Consider the following 22,087-nt stretch of genomic DNA (forward strand, 5'->3'; position numbering starts at 1 on the left):
ATTTTTATTGTTAACAAAAACCAGATCACAAATAATTTACTGTTAATAATGGCTTTATTAATAAATATTATCTTGATTCATACTTATCTATCTTGAGAATTAATAGACAAAAAAGTCAGCACAGAGCTTCTTAGTTAGTTCTTCACTTCTGATTACTTTTATCATGTTTATATTATATCTTCTTATAACTTTGTATATTCAGAATGTGTCTATTTTTAGTATAAATGTTCTGTAACATTTGATGAATATATATTATGCTACTATAAAAATGCATATTCAAAAATCCATGTGAGAGGTCGTCAATACTTGTGGTTATTGTTTGTAAATTTTCCCCCCTTCTTTTTCCAATTTCTTCAAGCATTTTGCACAAATAATACATGTAGATGTGAGGTCTTCTACAAGCAATCTTCTTTCCTTTGGATCAGATGAAAAACATGGCAACTAAAGGCAATCTTTGGTCTTTTTATAAAATTTATTCTCTTCTGAAACTTTGAGGGTATTTTTTATATACAAAGGGATTGGTGAACAGAAGACCTTCCTCAAAGATTCTTCTTGTTTATTGTTGATCAGGTTGCCAATTATGTGATATTTGTGGCACATCCATGTAGTTCCCTTTGAAAATTGAAATCATACTGAAAATCTTTTTTCATCAACTGATGTGAAACTATTGGACCAATTTTTAATCAGACTAATGGCAGACACTTCAGGGGATTGATAAAAACAAAGCGATCTGAAGCTTTTTTGTCTGAATTTATTCTATTCATTTACAAATTCTGGTGAATCTTCATTCAATAGTTATTATCTATAATATTAACAAACAAGATGTCTACATAGCAAAGTTCATAATTGTGGGAGGACTTCCTGACAGAATTGATGTATGATATTGGCATCAAGAAGTTCCTGTAACTAAAGGAGTGCTGGAATGCATTTCATCAAAAAGCAATTCAGAAATTATCTTTGCACTTTTCAGTAGGCTTTGAGACTGATCAATTTCATGACTTTGGAGAAAAAAAATAGTTGTCTGGTGTTAGATTTTTCTTCAGTGAAACACTTCAAATGCACTTTAAGTAGGAAGATTTATAATTTGGAACAAGATGAAGTTACAAGATAAAAGTTACTTAATTGTTTTATCTTTATCCCTTTGCTTCTATGTATAGTTGTCTTATTGACATTCATACAGCATACCCTTGTATTTATGATTCAAAGTGTATTTTTAGTTCTATGTAGTTGTATCACAGTTCCATTCCACACATTATAACCTGGTGACTGAGAACAACAGCTTCTTTCTCTAACAGAAGAATTTGTACAGAGGAAGCAATGGCACTATAAATGTCAGTCTGATTCTGTCTTGTAGAGTAATTAAACACTTCTAACACACTACCTGTCTTATTGTTTTATTCTCGCCAATCTTTTTTTATGCCTGTTTCTTGTATATTGGCCCATTTTTCAGTTGTTAAAGACATTATGTGGAAAGTACTATGGCCTAACTTGACTTTCCTGTACTTATAGATTATTACATGGCATTTTCCATATGGCCCTGGTATCAGCCCTAGACTCCCATATCAAGCCAGAGGGCTTTAGCCCGAGGGCTTGATATGGGTCGTGGGCTGATACCATGGACCATATGGAAAATGACATGTCATAATCTATTTATCACATATTTTCAAGCAGGAGAAAACAAATAGCTTACACCTAATTATGTTTGATATTTCATCAAAAATCAAAAAGATATTTAACAAAAAAAAAAAAAAAATGTATCACTGTGAGTTAAAAAAAAGTTCGTATCACAGTAGGTTAACAACGTTTTGTGAAAAGTTTCAGAAATAATTAACAATAAATATACTAATTCTAAGAATTGCAAATATTAAACGACTTTAAAGTGTTACATTACAAATGTTAAAAAATGCTTAGGAAGAATCCTATATCGCTACTCATTCCAATGTGGCGTCATATATTTTCTAAATTCCTCATGACGTCAAAATTTTACGGGAACTTTTGTGATTTTCACTGTTGATTTCTACTTTTTTCTTCTACAGCACATTTGTAACTTTTTAAATTTCTTTTCATTGTGTTCAACTTGTTTACAAATAGCCTTTGATTGACAGGTTACCGGAAGTTAAACTCGGGGGCTTGATATGGATTTCGAGGGCTGATATCGATATCGGCCCTGAGGGCTGATAACCAACCTTGACTTCCGGCTATTATTGGCCATGCAAAAACGTACATATCAGTACAAAATATGTGATAATATTATTTATCTCCAGCAGGGAACAATTAAGCCACAGTGTTATGTTGTTGTTATGTAGATGCCAACAGATAACAATAACCTGAGTTACCAATAGTTATGTTGTTTTTATGTAGATGCCAACAGATAACAATAACCTGAGTTACCAATAGTTATGTTGTTTTTATGTAGATGCCAACAGATAACAATAACCTGAGTTACCAATAGTTATGTTGTTTTTATGTAGATGCCAACAGATAACAATAACCTGAGTTACCAATAGTTATGTTGTTTTTATGTAGATGCCAACAGATAACAATAACCTGAGTTACCAATAGTTATGTTGTTTTATGTAGATGCCAACAGATAACAATAACCTGAGTTACCAATAGTTATGTTGTTTTATGTAGATGCCAACAGATAACAATAACCTGAGTTACCAATAGTTATGTTGTTTTATGTAGATGCCAACAGATAACAATAACCTGAGTTACCAATAGTTATGTTGTTTTTATGTAGATGCCAACAGATAACAAAAACCTGAGTTACCAATAGTTATGTTGTTTTTATGTAGATGCCAACAGATAACAATAACCTGAGTTACCAATAGTTATGTTGTTTTATGTAGATGCCAACAGATAACAATAACCTGAGTTACCAATAGTTATGTTGTTTTATGTAGATGCCAACAGATAACAATAACCTGAGTTACCAATAGTTATGTTGTTTTTATGTAGATGCCAACAGATAACAATAACCTGAGTTACCAATAGTTATGTTGTTTTTATGTAGATGCCAACAGATAACAATAACCTGAGTTACCAATAGTTATGTTGTTTTATGTAGATGCCAACAGATAACAATAACCTGAGTTACCAATAGTTATGTTGTTGTTATGTAGATGCCAACAGATAACAATAACCTGAGTTACCAATAGTTATGTTGTTTTTATGTAGATGCCAACAGATAACAATAACCTGAGTTACCAATAGTTATGTTGTTTTTATGTAGATGCCAACAGATAACAATAACCTGAGTTACCAATAGTTATGTTGTTTTTATGTAGATGCCAACAGATAACAATAACCTGAGTTACCAATAGTTATGTTGTTTTTATGTAGATGCCAACAGATAACAATAACCTGAGTTACCAATAGTTATGTTGTTTTTATGTAGATGCCAACAGATAACAATAACCTGAGTTACCAATAGTTATGTTGTTTTTATGTAGATGCCAACAGATAACAATAACCTGAGTTACCAATAGTTATGTTGTTTTTATGTAGATGCCAACAGATAACAATAACCTGAGTTACCAATAGTTATGTTGTTTTATGTAGATGCCAACAGATAACAATAACCTGAGTTACCAATAGTTATGTTGTTGTTATGTAGATGCCAACAGATAACAATGACCTGAGTTACCAATAGTTATGTTGTTTTATGTAGATGCCAACAGATAACAATGACCTGAGTTACCAATAGTTATGTTGTTTTTATGTAGATGCCAACAGATAACAATAACCTGAGTTACCAATAGTTATGTTGTTTTTATGTAGATGCCAACAGATAACAATGACCTGAGTTACCAATAGTTATGTTGTTTTTATGTAGATGCCAACAGATAACAATAACCTGAGTTACCAATAGTTATGTTGTTTTATGTAGATGCCAACAGATAACAATAACCTGAGTTACCAATAGTTATGTTGTTTTATGTAGATGCCAACAGATAACAATAACCTGAGTTACCAATAGTTATGTTGTTTTATGTAGATGCCAACAGATAACAATAACCTGAGTTACCAATAGTTATGTTGTTTTTATGTAGATGCCAACAGATAACAATAACCTGAGTTACCAATAGTTATGTTGTTTTTATGTAGATGCCAACAGATAACAATAACCTGAGTTACCAATAGTTATGTTGTTTTATGTAGATGCCAACAGATAACAATAACCTGAGTTACCAATAGTTATGTTGTTTTTATGTAGATGCCAACAGATAACAATAACCTGAGTTACCAATAGTTATGTTGTTTTATGTAGATGCCAACAGATAACAATAACCTGAGTTACCAATAGTTATGTTGTTTTATGTAGATGCCAACAGATAACAATAACCTGAGTTACCAATAGTTATGTTGTTTTTATGTAGATGCCAACAGATAACAATAACCTGAGTTACCAATAGTTATGTTGTTTTTATGTAGATGCCAACAGATAACAATAACCTGAGTTACCAATAGTTATGTTGTTTTTATGTAGATGCCAACAGATAACAATAACCTGAGTTACCAATAGTTATGTTGTTTTTATGTAGATGCCAACAGATAACAATAACCTGAGTTACCAATAGTTATGTTGTTTTTATGTAGATGCCAACAGATAACAATAACCTGAGTTACCAATAGTTATGTTGTTTTTATGTAGATGCCAACAGATAACAATAACCTGAGTTACCAATAGTTATGTTGTTTTATGTAGATGCCAACAGATAACAATAACCTGAGTTACCAATAGTTATGTTGTTTTTATGTAGATGCCAACAGATAACAATAACCTGAGTTACCAATAGTTATGTTGTTGTTATGTAGATGCCAACAGATAACAATAACCTGAGTTACCAATAGTTATGTTGTTTTTATGTAGATGCCAACAGATAACAATAACCTGAGTTACCAATAGTTATGTTGTTGTTATGTAGATGCCAACAGATAACAATAACCTGAGTTACCAATAGTTATGTCATACATTGTAACATTGTTCATGTATCATGTATTCATACACAACATTGTGATAAAACAGATATAAGGATACACTTTTCTACTTTCTCATTGTTACAGTATTTTATGGCACCGCAATATAGCTGTTGGGCCATATAGTTTCACCCTTGTCTCATTCTGTCATTCCGTCATTCCACAACAAACCTTTAAACACAATTTTTTTAAAAATGCCTTCAGATATAGGGCTGATTTTTGGTATGTCAGTTAACCATGATGCTTATATTGCAGAAATTATGGCCTTTGGATTTTTGAAAATCCCAGTTATACAGATTTTTTTCCTATATACTGTCAGATATTGGGCTGATTATCTTATTATGATTTTAGACTCCGACTTATATAGCAACAGTTTTTCTACAATTACTAAGAAGCTATAATTAAAATACTGAAAACTGTATAAAATGATACTATTCAGTTTGTCATGTAAATTTACTCTTCTATACTAAACACAAGAGTTTGCTGCTTCTCCATGTGGTAAATAGCTTGCAGGCTTCAGTCTGGCAATTTCTAATGTCATATTTGTTTTAAATAGTAAGAATCTTTGAAAACATTGAGAATCTTTTTAAAAAAAAAAATTATTTTTTTATTTTTTCAGGAGGTGGTGCACCAAGTCTTTCAAAAATGGCTAATATTGAAATAGACCTAAATAACATAGGTAAGTTATGAGAAAATACACTTGAGATATCAGAAGATGTGTTCAAAAAGCACTGTCATGTTATTAAAAGTTGTAACAAAAGGTAATATTTCAACAAGTTATTACAAGATGTAGGAATGGTGAGTTTTTGTAATAAATAATGAAAGAAATGCAAGGTGGACTGTTGATACAAATTTTATACAGAATATTAATTTGGTGACACAGATTTTTACAAGAAGAAATAAGGGAAACAACTTTTGTGTTTATGATTGGTAAAATTTTCAGGTGTTACAAGAAACTTTTTATTTTACCGTTTAGGAAGACTTACATTTTCAAGCACAATAAATTTCAAAATGCAAAAACTCTTTTTGGAGGTTTTGTTTTTTAAAGCTGTGGTCACACCTTACTGGATAGCATGAAGGGACGCCTAACGGATGAAAATAAAATCGATTGACAAAATTATTATCTGTTGGGAGTCGGTTGATATACTGACCAAATAAAACAGACGGGTAACAAATGCATAACGGACACACACTGGATATGCAACGTACAAGAAAGAGAAACCTACCGGACAGAATGGATGTCGAACGTACATCCAACGGACGAGTACTGCATAAAACGGACACCTACTGGACTTTCAACAGACACCTTATCCTATGTTCAAAGTTTTGAACATGCTCAAAATTTTCCAATGAACTGAACGGACGTCAATGGAAAAAAGGTACGTTAAACATACATGAAACGGATATGGACGAATATCTTACAGATAAGAACAGACATGAACGGATTGAAAAAAAGTTATCGGTTCCGCATCCGTTCGAGCTATCCGTTAAGGTGTGACTGAGGCTTTAAGAGTAAAGTTAAGAATTACTTAAACAGAAATCAAAACACAGATTTAGGAATCCCTGCATTTAATAACTCTAGCAAAAATATAATTATCACAACTAACAATCACTCTGTTTCTTTCAATTATTGTTTCTGTTCCAATTTTTCATCATCTATTGCCTACATAATAATCAAGGTTAAAGCTTAACAATTATATAACAGTTGTGAAAAGAATATCAAAATTATGATGTTGTTTTGGATTGATGGGGTTATTTGACTAGAATAAATTTTTGTAGAGAGTGTCTTATTTTTGATAAATTGTAAGTGCACATGTATTCAGAATCTGTTGATGAAAAATAGCTGCCAAAAATAAGATATGTAAATAATATTGTATCATCCGTAGAGGTTAATTAACTCTGTAATGTTAAAGGTAGTAGAAACTACTAGAAAGTAAAAAAGCTGGAGAAATTCCAGGTCGTCTTTGTCTATATTTACTTGTAAATGCTACTTAGATGCAGTTCTGATAGGAACAACATGGAGAAACTCTCTGCTTATACAAAGATAATTGATAAAAACTATTGTTTATAAACTTGTGTATATAAGCATATTTAACAGATAGTTTATGATTGTAAAAAAATAAATAAAATGGGTATTTTGTTCATATGTAAAAATACAGGAAAAATTAACATAATAAAAATCAAATAAAGGTTGTTTAATGAGCAATTTCATACTTACTAAAACTTTTACTTTCAAAAGAGCAATAAAGTGTGAATATTGCAGCAAGTATTTATTTTTACATACATGTTTGTCTCGTCCATAATGAGACTATGGCAGCTGGACTAAGGTATGATTTTTTTCCTAGCAACTGCAGCCATAAAATTTGCAAATAACCTCAATATTTTATTAATACTTTCACTAAGGATGACAAAATTTGTCATGTGGTATATCATGTATATTATCATATGACTTTACCTTAATTTCAAAATGGTCAAATACAATGAGACAACTCTCCACAAGAGACTAAATGACACAGAAATTAACAACTATAGGTCACTGTACGGTCTTCAACAATGAGCAAAGCCCATACCGCATAATCGGCTATAAAAGGCCCCTAAATGACAAATGTAAAACAATTCAAATGATAAAACTAACGTCCTAATTTATGTACAGAAATTAACGTAAAACAAATATGGAACACATCCACAAACGACAACCACTAAATTACAGTCAAATTGGGACAGGCACATACATACAGAATTTGGCTGGGTTAAACATGTTGTGTTTTTAGGAATGTTTGATAATTAGATTGGTTTGAATTTTGAAGGAGTGCAATTTGTCATCTTTAAAAATTCCCTGTTATATATTAAGAAATTATTTGAAAAAGAAGGTTTCAACTACCTCAGGCAAAACAGATCTAAGATGAATTTGGCTATTCGTTTTAGGTCTCTTTTCATGATATAGCTCCTAAGGTTGCTACATATTTTTCCTCCCTGACTTTCAAAGGTGTAGGTTTTAGTGTTCAGGATGGGTGCACAAAATTTATAAAAAAATATTTATTCTTGACATATGTCCTTGATCAATGTTGATCTAATTTTTAACTTGTACATAATAGGTTAATAACAAATACGGGGTTAAACATGTTTTTTTGAGACCTCGACCCTCCCCATATACCTCTAGCCGATGTAGAAAAAACAAACGCACAACAATATGCACAGTAAAACTCAGTTTAAAAAGTCTGAGTCTGATGTCAGAATAGGTAACAAAAGAAATTAAACAAAATGACAACGATACAATAAATGTTGATTCTGAGTATGAGTTTCTTTACAAGTAACTTCATCTAAATTCCATGCATATTGATCTTAAAATAGAGTTAAAACAGCTTTCTCACAGGATAAGTTAGTCTATATTTAACAGTTAAATTAGAATGCCTTCTTAAAATTCTTACTGCTGTAACAAACATCTGGTATATTTAGAAAGTATCTGAAATGCTTACTCATACATCAATTAACTTCACTCATCCCAATTTAGAATCAACTTCTCAATTTATAAACAGGTTTCATGCATTAGTAATTTTATAGTATAAAGGTTTAGATTAAAATTGTTTGCCTAGTAAACATTTGTGAAAGAAATTTCGATGTAAAAAAAAGGGGGGAAGAAGATACCACTGGGTCAAGGAAGAAATTGCAGTTTAAGAAAAACAAACACTGCCGTACATCCATAAAACACCCCAAATACAAAATATTTCACAGAAAACTGAAGATTAAGCAACAACAAAAAAAACCAAAATCATTGGGATAAAGTAATAAATTTTACGTGACTGCAAAATTTCCCCCTTTACCTGGCACAGTGGTGTGTACAACATAAGAACAATGTATTTTTCAGATTACAACCAGATTCCAGGCTATACGCCCATTACAGCTGCTGTACCAAACTGGAAAAGGGACATGATTGAAAAGAAGAACCAAGAAAAAGTAGAAGAATATATTGTAAGTTTGTAAAACTCAATTTATATTTGCCTTCTAATTTGTAATATTGTTTCACCTTGATAGATAAACTGCTTTAACCCATCTAGAATTGTCTGCTTTAGAATGATAGGAAGATATGACAAAGAAGGATACCAAGCTACATCACTATGAATGGCCTGCTTTTCCTAGTGAGGACCCACAGTCTTGACCTGTTTTGAATTGTTCAGAAGCTGTTCCTCTGAAAAGGTTTTTCATTTTTCAAGAATTTTTCAAGAAGAATCCAAATTAAGACACTGGAAAGCAAGATTTTAAGCAACTTCAATCCAAAATGGTCCATTTTACAGTAACATCTTCCATTAATAGACTATTAGGTGTCAATTAGACAACGCTTATACAATATCTGTTATTTGCTAGGCAATGAAAGATTTTCTTGTACAACACAACTACTTATGATCAGTTATAAGGGGAACATAGTCTGTCCTACATATCTTTTTATCAAAATTTAAATCTAAAACTCTTGATTAAAGACAAAATGTTGTCATACTTGCATTTATATAATGTGTGAACTGTTAAGAAAATACATAAATGGAAGTTTATTGAGTTAATTTCAAGTTATTTTGCTAATTTTACTACATTTTGTAATAAACAGTTTCTCTTTTTGAAAACTTTTAAAAGTCGTATGTTGCATAATAAGTTAATAGTTTGAAAAATTATAGCTCATCTTCATTCTGTAGTTCATATATCTGCCATTATGAAATTTGCAAATAAGTTTTAAACAGGTTAAAAAAATTATTGGAAAAGCCGTGTTGATTCACACCATAACGCTTTGTGTCTATTCAGTTCATACCAGCTTTATAACATATTTGACATCTATTTTTAATATGTGACCAAATTGCAAAAGTCTAAGGATGGCTGAAAAATGCAGTTTAAGGTGATTTGACAATATGGTTTACAGATATTAACTTCAGTATTCCTTGCTTGTTTGAATTTAGCTTAGATAGATGTAGGCAAGGGAATGATTTTAGGATCAAGGTCAAGGTCATTGTTACTTATAAATAGCTTAAGTCTGTTTGATTGGAATGAAACTTATGAAGATGGAAGATAAAAGGATGGAAAAGAACCCTGTTGATTTTGGGACAAAATCTGTGTGACCATCAGTTGGCAGTGCCACCTTTTCAGTTTCAATTTGGTCAGTGATGTCTTTTGATCCAAATTTTATGAAAGACATGTATATTGTATTTGGTATCTGAATTGTTCCTTACAACAAGCTCAGACAAATATGTTAATGTTATAGATATGTAAAAATTGTTGAAAAATCTTTGAGGTGAACAGTTAGGCTCTGAAATAAAAAAAAAAAAAAATCTAGTAGGTTGCACCAACTTTCTGATTTTGACTTTGAGTTGGAAACTGATATAGTGGAAATTGGCCAAACCTGCTTTTACTCCTGTTGATTGTTCAGAAAGTTTCACTTTAAACTAATGTTCAGGGACAATTGGATACACTGGAATTTAATTATAGTCTTAATACATTTTATGACCTAGTGTCTGGCAGAAAATTTCAAACCAGACAAAATTATTGATAGTTAATCATTACACTGTGCTGGTTACATGGTTTGGCAAACATGGAAAAGTTTACCATTTCTGCAAATCTAAAAAATATCCAATTTGAATGCTGGCATCAAATCATCTATCACTCCTCAGACATTTATCACTCCTCAGACATCTATCACTCCTCAGACATCTCATCCACTAAATATTTCCTGATTCTTACAGGAATTTCTTAAAAGAAAAGAGGTAAGTTTGGCAGATCAAGTGTTCAAAATGAGTTTATAAAATTAGTGTTGAGCTAAATAAAGGTGTCCTATATATGTTTCTGTCTCGATCTCATGTCATTGTGTTTGTCAAAATGTATTCTATGTCATTCTTAATTGCTAAATCAGCAAAAAGGACACTTTCTCCATTAAAAAGCACTTTTAAAATCTTGAGGAAAACATAAAATATCTATAAAATGTCTTTTTGAAAATTTTATAGTTGATCTTAATTTTAAGTTTGAATATATACTTATTGTGAACACTACATGCCAATGCATACATAATGTTAAATGTAAAAGAGGCTGAAATTATTTTTCTACTAACAGTGTGTGACAGTTGTTTGATTACGAATATTATTAGTTTGCTTTATTGTTTTGTATTTCAGGTTTTATTTTATCAGTGGAAAATATTACAGCTTGCTTCAATGTATCAAAATATTGTCTTTAAATAAACCACAAAATGTTGTACAACAATGCTTTGCTTTAAGAGCAACACTAGCATGCATTGTTTTTGTCTTCATAAATCATCTTTATATATTAAATCTTATAAATTCGTATAATCAAATTATGATCCTTTAATTTTAGAATTTATGTAATAAAAAGATATATCGGATTTATTTGAGATCCATTTAAACTTCTAGGTGCAACTTAGACGACAAAAAGAAGAACAAGAAAAATGGAAGGATGTACCTGAGTGGAAGCGAAAAATTTTAATGGAGAAAGCACAGCTTAAACAAAATGAGGATTTTGAGGTGGATGAGGTAACTAAAAAGTCATTGCCAACTGTTGGTGTTATCATATTAAGACAAGTTGTTTAATTCCAAGAAAATATACAACTGTTGTCACATAATGAAGGGATGTTTGTTTTTTGCATGGTGTGTTTGAGGTTAGATTGAATGCTATTTTTCATTAAATTTTATCATGCTGAATTGTTTCCTCGATTTTTCCTGATTTTGGCTTGAACTGAGCCTGCAACCAGAAGTAGTTGTTCATTAAGTGGATTTCAATTATAGACATGATTAGTAGTTATATTTCTTCGAACACCTAGGGAAGCCATGACCCAAGCAGAAAAAACAGTTTTATCCAATTTCAAAATTTCAAGTTCGCATTTGAGCTCAAGATGTTAAACATGAGACACATGACTGCCTCAGGTTGAGGGAACATGCATCAACTTTAATAGTAATGTCATACAGTTGACCTCTAAAAGTATGCAGAGCTATTGGAGCTGAATAACTGTAGTTTGGGTAAACCCATCATATTACGGCCACATTTAAAGAGTTGTAAATTCACCACTTTCAAACAGGGTTTAATTAACAACATGAAACTTTGGTTGAGTGGGATATGAAATGCAAAAAAGTCTATTTGTGTCATTACTAAAAATAGTTGCATGAATTTGTGTGCACGAACTAACAAATAACTAATTTATGTTTTGTAGGCCAGGAAACAAAAGGAGAAAAAAGTAAGCCATTGATATTAAAAACATTTGTATTCTCTTTAAAGCAGTATTATTTAAATGTACAGTTTAAACATGTACCATTTCTTTTTAAAAAAAAAATATAATTACCATACAAGAATTCATAAGATCTCTTTTTCAATGCAGTTTTGCCCTTCTAAATTTGAATTATAGTTAGCATAAGATTTTGCGCTATCCTTGATAACTTGTAGGACATTATTTTAACGGTATCCTGACTACAGAAGATTGAAGATTTGAGCTGGAATGATGTAGACTTTTCCCACCCTTAATATTTTGTTAATACTGATACTAATGATTGAATCTTTATTCCATTTGTCTTCCATTTCCTGCATTTTTGTTTTTTCATCATTGATATTATTCAGTCATTATTGAATCCATATTTGTATCAACAAGATTTATCAAAAGCAAATGATAAAATGATTTAGAGCTATTTTCCTAATGAGTGTATTTTAAAGTTTGGTTGACTTGCTTGCTTTGTTTGTGTTACTGTTTGCTCAAGCATTGTAATTAAGTTTAACAATTGCAATCAATAGATATAAACAAAGCAAGCAAGCCAACCAAACCTTTTAACTACATGCAGTAGAAAAAAATCTCTAATTGTTAAATCTAAGTAATGCAAAGGGAGACAAGTCTGATCATTTTATGTAACTCTTATTGATACAAACTCTTTTCCAATAAATGTTTTCATGTTGATGTATTTACATTGTGTGTTGAACTCATGCATGTGTTTGCATTTTGTGTGTGATCATTTTGATTGTTTGTAGAAATTTGAATCACCAGACCAAGTCAAGTTAAAACCAGTTAAACCAAAATCTGAATCTCAACTGAAAGAAACATTACAAGAAACACCCATTGAAGGACCAATGGACACAAAACCTCTACAAGAAATCAAACAAAACATTCCAGCTTTTGAAACAAAAAAGCCTGAAGTACTCAGAACGATTCAGACTAAAAAAATAGTGCTGGTTGAAACTAACAAATTACCACCACCACCCCCTCCAGCTGTTGTGGAGAAACCTAAGAAGAGTGTACCTGTACCTGACCCTGATCTTCCCCCACCTCCTCCTCCCCCAGATGTCATGGATGAAGGAGTAAGATAATTACTTACATGAAATGCTATGAGTATTACCATGGTGTTAGAATTCATATAAATGATTCACAATGAAATCAAATTTCAATGTTTAAAAATCAAATTACATTTGTGTACACCCTTTCAAAATAATAGGATGTCTGTTAGTAAAAACTCTGGTATCATACATTGCACACAGTTGATATCTTTTTGACTTTAGTTTATCACTGTAAAACCAACAGAAAAAATTTGGAAAATTTATCATGCATGTTAAAAAACACAGCTAGTATTCTTATTTTGGAAGCACAAATGTTTTGTTACTAACATGAAAGAAGTCGAAGTGTAAGGTCATAGAGATAAAGCTATGTCATTGAATCATGTTTTAAATGACCTATCATTCAACATAGAATCAAGTTTCTGCCAGGTGCACAAATATTTCCTGAAAATAAAGATTATCTTTCAAAGCAGGAAGGTCAGTGTGACACAAATTTTGTGTCTGATAACTTTACATATTTTGTTTCATATTTCCCAGCCAAAGAGCCGATATGTAGCCCTTTTTCATGTAATCATGGTATTTGAAACTGTTCTTCCTGTTATCATTCATTTCTTCCTGTGAACCACGTTGATATTGTTTTACAAGTGCAAAGTCATGCTAGTGAACTTTTTGTATATGTGTAATATTTGTTTTCTGAATCAATTTTCTTCCAGTGATCATCATGTTTTGAAGGATTGAGTAATCCTAAAATTAATTGAACCAACTACTGTTACAATGTACTTACACTAGATAATAAATCATTCAAACATGGATATAAAGGGCACTTTGAAAAGATATGTATAAACATAGACAATTGTGACATCTTTTATTGAATGGTGTTGATAAATTGTTGATGACGAAGGGTTTTGGCATATTTACAATGATTCAATCTTGAAGCTTAAATCAGTTGCCCTTTCCCATTTTTCTGGGTAATTGAGCGGAAACTGCCTGTACTTTTTATTTCAATTATGTTTGTTTTTCAAAGTTTCCAATTTTCCACACATATACCATGGACCTTCTATATATTTTATCTGTTACGTCTGAAAATAAATACATGCAAATACAAAGAAGAACAAATTGAATCCTCCCACACACAAAAACGTAATGTGTATTTCGAAATTGGTAAGCCTTGCATAAGCAATAAGTTTTTCCTGTAGTATTGTTTCATATCCCTCCTATAAAGTTTTAAACAATTCCTCTTAAACTTGAATCTAACTTCTAGTTTGGGTATTATTCAAGTCTTTAAGAAGTATTCCTTTTTTTCAAGAAGAAATTGTTTTGTCTGTGAAATTTAATCATACAATATAACCTGCTGTATTCAGTCAGTGTACAAATGTATATCTCTTTCTTTCAATAGATTTTATTGATTTTTTTTAGGAGAGAGAGGATGAAAGAAGAAGAAGAGAAGAAAGGAGAAGGGAAATAGAAGCTCAAATGGATCAAGAAGAAGATTCAGGTGAAATTCCAGCATGGAAGAAAGAAATTATGATGAAACGAGGAGGGGCTATAAAGAACTGGGGGGATGAAAGAGAAGATATAAACGAAATTGAATAGGTTATTTTGATTTTGTTCAAATGTGGATTTTTCATTTTCAATTGTTTAATTTTGGAATGCTAAAAAATAAATTTGTAAATGATTCCATCAGGTAGTGTTTAAAAGGACTAGTAATGGAGTATAATTTTTAAACAAAAACACAGAAGAATTTATGCAAAATATTGAATAACTTACCATAATGATTTCAGTATTTTGATGATTGAATTTTATCTAAATTTTACAATTGCAAGATGACTAATATCACATTTGAAATGAGTATGAAAGTTATATAAATGTGGTTGAGAGAGCTGCATGTTCATTAAATGAGCTATGTATATTCCAAAGGATCAGAAACTTACATTTTATCAAAATTGATGTGAATATTTATTTAAATGTATTGTTGTCAATATGTCTATTTTTGTGCAGTAGATTTTGTTTTATGTGTTAAATATCTTAGAAATGAAGAAAGTTACTGATCTATGTGGCAGAAAAATCATAGTACTCAAATTTTAGCAGGGTAATTTTACAGAACAATATTTAGATAAGTGTATGAATGATTTTCTGCACAAATGTTTTGAAAAGAAATCTTTTTTATTTTCCATATAATAGGTTCAGTTTATACAAAAACCAAACAAATATGGTGCTAATTAATGCAATTTTGCCATTTACTAACCTAAATATAATGATGATATCAGCAAGGAGTAGATACAACTACGGCCATTCTATGAAGGTTTTGTAAGCAGTATTTCAAATACCATGTATAAGGTATGGATCTAAGGTAAATAGGTCTAAACAAAATGTCAGCAACTCCTGAAGCATATATTATTAAAGGTTCAGTCCTTACACGTTGGAAGGGTGATCAAGTATGTGGGCTATGTGTGATATTTAGTTAAGTCTTAACTTGAGAATACAGGCGTTTGATGTTATGTTCAGTTCTAAGAGAATGACCATTATTCTGAATGAAAAGATTCAAGCTTTTACAGTACTGACTGGCTTGTTTAATTTGAAGGTATCTCTTTTAATTGAATGAAGTTTAATATTTGATAACATGAAAATAAAGTTTCTATTTCCAAATTAAATGAGAAGATTTTTTTTAATTTTAAGAAATTAATGCAACATTTCTTGTTCATTTGGATATCAGAAGTGAAAATTAAAAAGAATTTCATTGGATGTTCACAAACATATTGATTTTTGAGGATGTACTAATGGATATTAAATAACTTCTGTTTACAGGCAAAAATGTTCGAAAAGTATCCTTAAAGAAAAAATAAGTATATCTCAAAGAATGATATTTTTGTTTTGAGTGATATTTATAATTTTGGGTGATATTATAATGTGTGAATATAAGTTTACATTATTAAAACATTGATACTCAATTTCATGCTTAAAATATATATAAGCTGTTACAAGGTTTTTTTGAGAGTGTCACAAAATTATGAAAATTAATTAATTTTATTTTCATGCATTTTGCTCTTTTCAATTTTTTGCTGAGAAATAGCATGCATTTCTGCAGTATATTATATGCTAATGCACATATATGCATTATAAATCATGTTTGCATGACTTTATTTTCATGTTGATTATTTATAAGATTGATTTTATTTATCAACATTTGGAAATGTTTTAATCTGCAGATAAAAGCACTTTATATGACATAAAATCTAGTACTATATCATAAATCTATTTTAAAAAATCGTCAAATTTAAAAAAAATTAAATGTCACTCAGCCAGCTGCTTGTGATTTGCAAACAGAATTGATAACTTGTCTAGCTTGAATATATTCTTTTCAAATGCATTTATAAGGCCAATAATGCAGCATTATACAACATAAAAATGGCAGTTTTATAGATAATAATTGCAATGATCTTTATATTCTTACATTGTTATTTAGAACTATGTTGTAGGCTTTCTGAAGATTGTTATATATATATATATATGTGTGAGAAGTTCAACATCTGCTAGCCAAGAAGTTTCTTGGAAGGGTGCCATATAACGGAACATTAATTTATTGTGTCGTTTCTCTTTCAGAAAATTTATTAAAACATTATTAGATTTAATTTATATTTTGTCGATAGTTGTATAAATAGCGATTTAAATGGCTTTAATTAGGATACAATTTAGCATGCATGTCATTATAATCCATTATTTATTCAACAGTTAATACTGATGTAGTTCTATAAAAAGTCAAAATCCACATCTGTCAAATAGCCAAAGGTGGTGTAATATTTAAAGCAATTCAAAATGGCTGAAATTTTTGGAACCAAATGATTTTTTGACTTTTTGCCTATATTTTACAAGTAAAATCTTCTAATTTCTCAAACTTCTTCCTAGTTTGGATAACTAGTGAAGGTGGCTACATATTTCTATCATTTAGAAAATATTTTCATTCTTAGTTAGATTTACAATAATTATGACAGATTTGTCTTGGTCTATATCTCCACTAGTTTCATGGTATTGAATATATATTAAGATCTGAACACTTAAAAAGGTTCCCTGATTTTTAAAAATTGCTTTACATCTATTTATAGAATTTTTAAGGAATGAAGTTTATGCAATGGTTTACATAGCAAGGCAGATTTTACTTTATATTATATACAGATAAAATCAGAAATCCTAGTAATTTATGTATTTTTTTTATGTATTTTATTATTTGTTTACATTTATTAGTGATGTAGTCTAAATCTTTCAAGTGCAATATACATAAATGTTAGTTGAATCTCATATGTTTTTGAATTTTCGTTTTTGAATTTTCGCTGCTTTTAAAGTTTTAATTACAGGTAAATAATAATACAAATGTATTGGTGAATACTATTATTCTTGAATTATCATACAAATTTCAAAAATTTGAACACGGTCATATGTGTTGAAAACAGTATTTGTCAGGGGTCATTATTGGAAGAAAAAGGCTTTAAGCAGAAAATTGTGCATCCATAAAAAGAATTTTACCAGTATTTATATCTTTGTTAGATTTAACTACTTATGGAATTGAGTATGAGGTTCAACAAATTCGATGCTTTAAAAATGCAAGTTTTATTGGTAATTTAAGCTTTAATTACTTCTAATTTTGCTTATACTATACATTTGTTTTCAATGTGTGTGAAAGGTTACAAAAAAAAAGTAATAGCTTCCATGGGTCTTTAAATATTGTAAATGGTAAATTTTGTTAGTACTAATATTATCAGTATTAAGGAATTACCTTAAATGGGATTTTTTTTTTACTTGAATGTTAAGACAACACAAATAAGATTATTTGTTCTTTGAATTTTTACAAAGTGAAAAATTGAAGTGGATGAGAAACTTGATTTTGCTTTAAATTTTTCCATAAACTATTTTTGTAACTAAACCATTTTGAAATATAACACTGTCATAAGCTTATATGATTTGTTTCTTGTATGGTCATTGATAAAAATTTGATACTTAGTTTCGTTTTATCTGACAAATTTTATATTTGTCTTTTTTTTCATGGTATCTACCAATAATTTTGGACAAGCATTTTTGTCTTCCAGAATTTTTCTTTCTCCTGATTCTGATACCATGTCTAAAATAGCATACATATTATCTAACATCGCATAGTAAAGAAGTTAAGACGTTTCTTCTTCATAATTTTTTTTATTTTTTCAAATTTAAATTTGAATGAAGGAGGCAGAGATTTCAGAACTTTAATAGCTGCAGTGTATGTATAAACACAAGATATTAAGATGTATACCAATTACTTTTACTTTCTCTGTATTTGTTATACAAATGTATTTCATTGTCTTTTTCTGTTGTATCTGACTGAGACAAAATAATTGTTTTGTAATTTTGTAAGCTCTTACATTAATTATCATTGTCTATGGATATATGTATCATTATGCAGGACTTAACAAAGCCTTGATTAAAAATATAAAACATTTCCAATAAATGATTTATTTAATGCTATATTGCCAGTTTATAATTCCTGTGTTTTTATGCTGAAATGGTTATTGTCAGATGACTCCTTATTGCAGTTATAATAAACAGGCTATTATTTCAACTTGAAATAATTTTAATTATGGAATTTGCATAATTTCTTGTGCTTAAAATCTTTAATAAATTCCATGTTTAGGGTTGAACTTGTGCAGTCGTATCAAGCTGTGCTCAGAAAAAGTAGTTTATTTGAATTTTTATATTTAAAGGATAGACTGTACTAAATTTTCTGTTTATGAAGAAATATCATCAGAAATATGGTGCACACTGCATACCAGGTGTATTAAGCGTGCACAAATTTTATTAATTTCTATGCATACAACAAGTGTTTCTGCAAACATTAACAATACAACAAATGACAGTCAGAAAATACTGGATGAACTTTCTCACAGGGATACACTGTTAAAATTCACAAACAAGACCAATCAAATCAAGGTAGAATTTACACAAAAACAGATAGTATACACAAATAAGTGGTGGTAGGAGGAAGAGGAATCCCACTTTCCTGGTTCTAAATAAAATTAATCATATTTCCAGTCTCATTGAGTATATATTCTTATTTACCTCAAAAATAAAGGCCCAACCCGATGTCCCTTAAAAAGGTCCTTTCACCCCTCACTAAAGTTTGCAGCTATTTTCCTTTTCATCATCATACCACAGCCTTAAAATGACTAAAACAGAGTAGGTGAGGCCATCTGGTTTCCTTATGGCATGGTGTTGTCTTTCTGTTAAAAACTTGACAGTTGACTCATGAAATCTTTCCTTGATATTTGAATCTCATTCTCAAATTTATTCTTGATTATGATTCGATGATTTTCTGTATTTTAAAGGCCTTTTTAATTCCAAACTGACATGCTTTTTGTTTCCCCTGACTAGTAAAAAAAAGCATGGCATGAAATTTAGAGGGAAGACAACCTTGGTGCTTCATACCTTGTATACAAAAGCCTGATGTGACGAATGAAGTTTCCTTGTCTAATGTCCAAGACCTTATTTTCAAGGTTCAGGGCCTGCCACAGAAAGCTGGACTTAGAGATAGTGATACTGCGACATTAGTTAAGTACTTAAATGTTTTATATCTGAGAAGGTGAAAGACCAAGATGCTTTATACTTTGAATTTAAATGCCTTTCAGTTTATAATATGTCCATTATCATTGACCTTATTTTCATGGTTCAGTGAATACCTGAAAGATTTTTTGTAGTGTTAATATCTCTCTCATTATGAGTAATAGGATAACTATATTTAGTTTGTGTGTACCTAATATGGTCCCCATGCCCATCACTCAGAGTTTTCATCTGACCTTGACCTCTTATGATCGATCAGAGAACAAGGTTTAGTTTTTGTGGTCAAGTCTTATTATCAGATACTATTAGCAATAGTTTTTCTATATTTGGTGTATGGAATGATTGTAAGGTGTACATGTCCAACTGACCTTGACCTCTTTATTATTTGTTCAGATGTTATGTTTATGTGTTTTGGTCTTGTTTTTCTAATACTTTATGCAATAGATCCAAGTATTTCTGGGGTAAGGAAATATTTTATGATGTGCATGTCAGTCTGGCAGGTTTTATTTGACCTTGATTTCATTTTCAAGGTTCATTGCTCTGTGTAAAGTTTTAGTGTTTAGGTCGGTTTTTCTATAAAATTATAACTAATAGTTCAACTATATTTGTTGCCAGGAATGATTGTAAGGTGTATATGTCTGTCTGGCAGGTATCATCTAACTGACTAAATTTTCATGGTTCATTGGTCAATATGATTTCATGGTAAAGTTTGTTTCTTAAATACTATAAGCAATAAGTCAACTATATTTAATACAGATTGATTGCAAGGAGTACATGTCTGTCTGGCATGGTTCATCTGACCTTGACCTCATTTTAATGGTTCATTTGTCAAATTTTTGTTTTCCTGATTCTTAAACTAAGCAATAGGTCAACTATAATTATTATACTATATGGTTGACAATATTTTCTCTGGGTATGATTGTTAAGTGTACATGTATTTCTGGTTAAGTTTATTTGACCTTGACCTCATTTTCTTGGATGTAGGTAAGTTAATGTGACTCTTGAAGTAGTTTTATATTTAGTAAAATTGAGAATGGAAATGGGGAATGTGTCAAAGAGACAACAACCCGACCAAATAAAAAACAACAGCAGAAGGTCACCAACAGGTCTTCAATGTAGCGAGAAATTAGAACTATCAACATAAAATCAATGGTCAGTAAAGAAGGCGAAACATTTCAATGTGTGCTCTCTTGTTAAAGAATATACTGAATTGATGACAAAGACCCTACTTGGAACCAATTTCAGAGAATTTTGTAAAAGTTGATGGATAACAGATGCCAAGTGAATTGTAAACTTCACATGATGGCAAATAATCCTACCAAACATGAAAGCTTTCTGTGCAATGGTTTTTCGAGAATTTGCTTTTACAAGGTTTCAATCTGATAGGATAGTAGTCCAGAAACTCCAGATAAAACGATTTAATTGAAATGAAAGATTAATATGAGTGATTACTTGTTTGTGTTGAACATCATTATCAGCATTTTTGGCTTGATCATGGCGGTATAATTTTTATCAGTGGAGGAATCATTTGGACCTGCTGACCTTCAGCAGGAAAACCCACATTCTAATCAATACGCACAACTACTACACATGATTGCAAACAATATTATTAGATACGATCATTAGAGTTGTCATTATGTTACAAAACATGCAATCCAAATATGGCTCAAGTCACATAACTCCTGTTAAAATTGTCAAATCAATCAGAGTTATGAAGGAAGAGTATGGTTAAGACAATATGACAAATAACCCTACTATAGTCTGCAAGCTCTCTGTCAAGTGGTCTCTAATAATTGATGCATTTCCAACCGACAGAATTTGGAATGTTTCCACCAGACGGACGATGTCCTTGCATGCATGTTTCATCATACCTATAAAACAGTATATGGCAAGTACTACCTAAATATGATCTTGATCTGATTTTTGTGGTAATAAGCATTGTGTATAAGTTCCATAACATTTGGTTGAGGCAAACTAAAGTTCGAGAACGGAAACAAATTTTGAGACAGACAGTCAGGGGCGTACCATGGTAAAACTTAATGCACCCTCTGCTACAGCCGGGCATAAAAAGCTGACATTTATCTCTGTTAATGATTATAGCTAGAAATGTAAAATTTTAATAAGGTCCTTTAAGAAAACATTGCAAGACTTCCAAATAAAGTTTCTTATGTGATCATAACCTCATTAATTAATGTCAGACGTCCTGGCATTGGCAAGTGAAGACATTAAA

General features: G+C 30.6%; 1 protein-coding gene across 8 annotated transcripts in view; it reads left to right on the plus strand.

Annotated features, from left to right (window-relative positions):
* Positions 1 to 18,751, plus strand: part of LOC139514510 (unconventional myosin-XVI-like) — a 119,926-nt gene extending 101,175 nt beyond the window's left edge. For 2 of the 8 annotated variants that reach the window (XM_071303860.1, XM_071303861.1), the window contains 7 exons: positions 5,603 to 5,662; positions 8,849 to 8,952; positions 10,704 to 10,724; positions 11,382 to 11,501; positions 12,176 to 12,199; positions 12,979 to 13,305; positions 14,695 to 18,751. In XM_071303860.1, the coding sequence (XP_071159961.1) occupies positions 5,603 to 5,662; positions 8,849 to 8,952; positions 10,704 to 10,724; positions 11,382 to 11,501; positions 12,176 to 12,199; positions 12,979 to 13,305; positions 14,695 to 14,871 (833 nt within the window). In that variant the 3' untranslated portion in view covers positions 14,872 to 18,751. The remainder of the gene's footprint in view (positions 1 to 5,602; positions 5,663 to 8,848; positions 8,953 to 10,703; positions 10,725 to 11,381; positions 11,502 to 12,175; positions 12,200 to 12,978; positions 13,306 to 14,694) is intronic. The other 6 variants (XM_071303862.1, XM_071303863.1, XM_071303864.1 and 3 more) reach the window with 5 other exon arrangements.
* The last annotated feature ends 3,336 nt before the right edge of the window (positions 18,752 to 22,087 follow it).

This window comes from Mytilus edulis, chromosome 3, assembly GCF_963676685.1.
Source record: "Mytilus edulis chromosome 3, xbMytEdul2.2, whole genome shotgun sequence".
Lineage (NCBI taxonomy): Eukaryota > Metazoa > Mollusca > Bivalvia > Mytilida > Mytilidae > Mytilus > Mytilus edulis.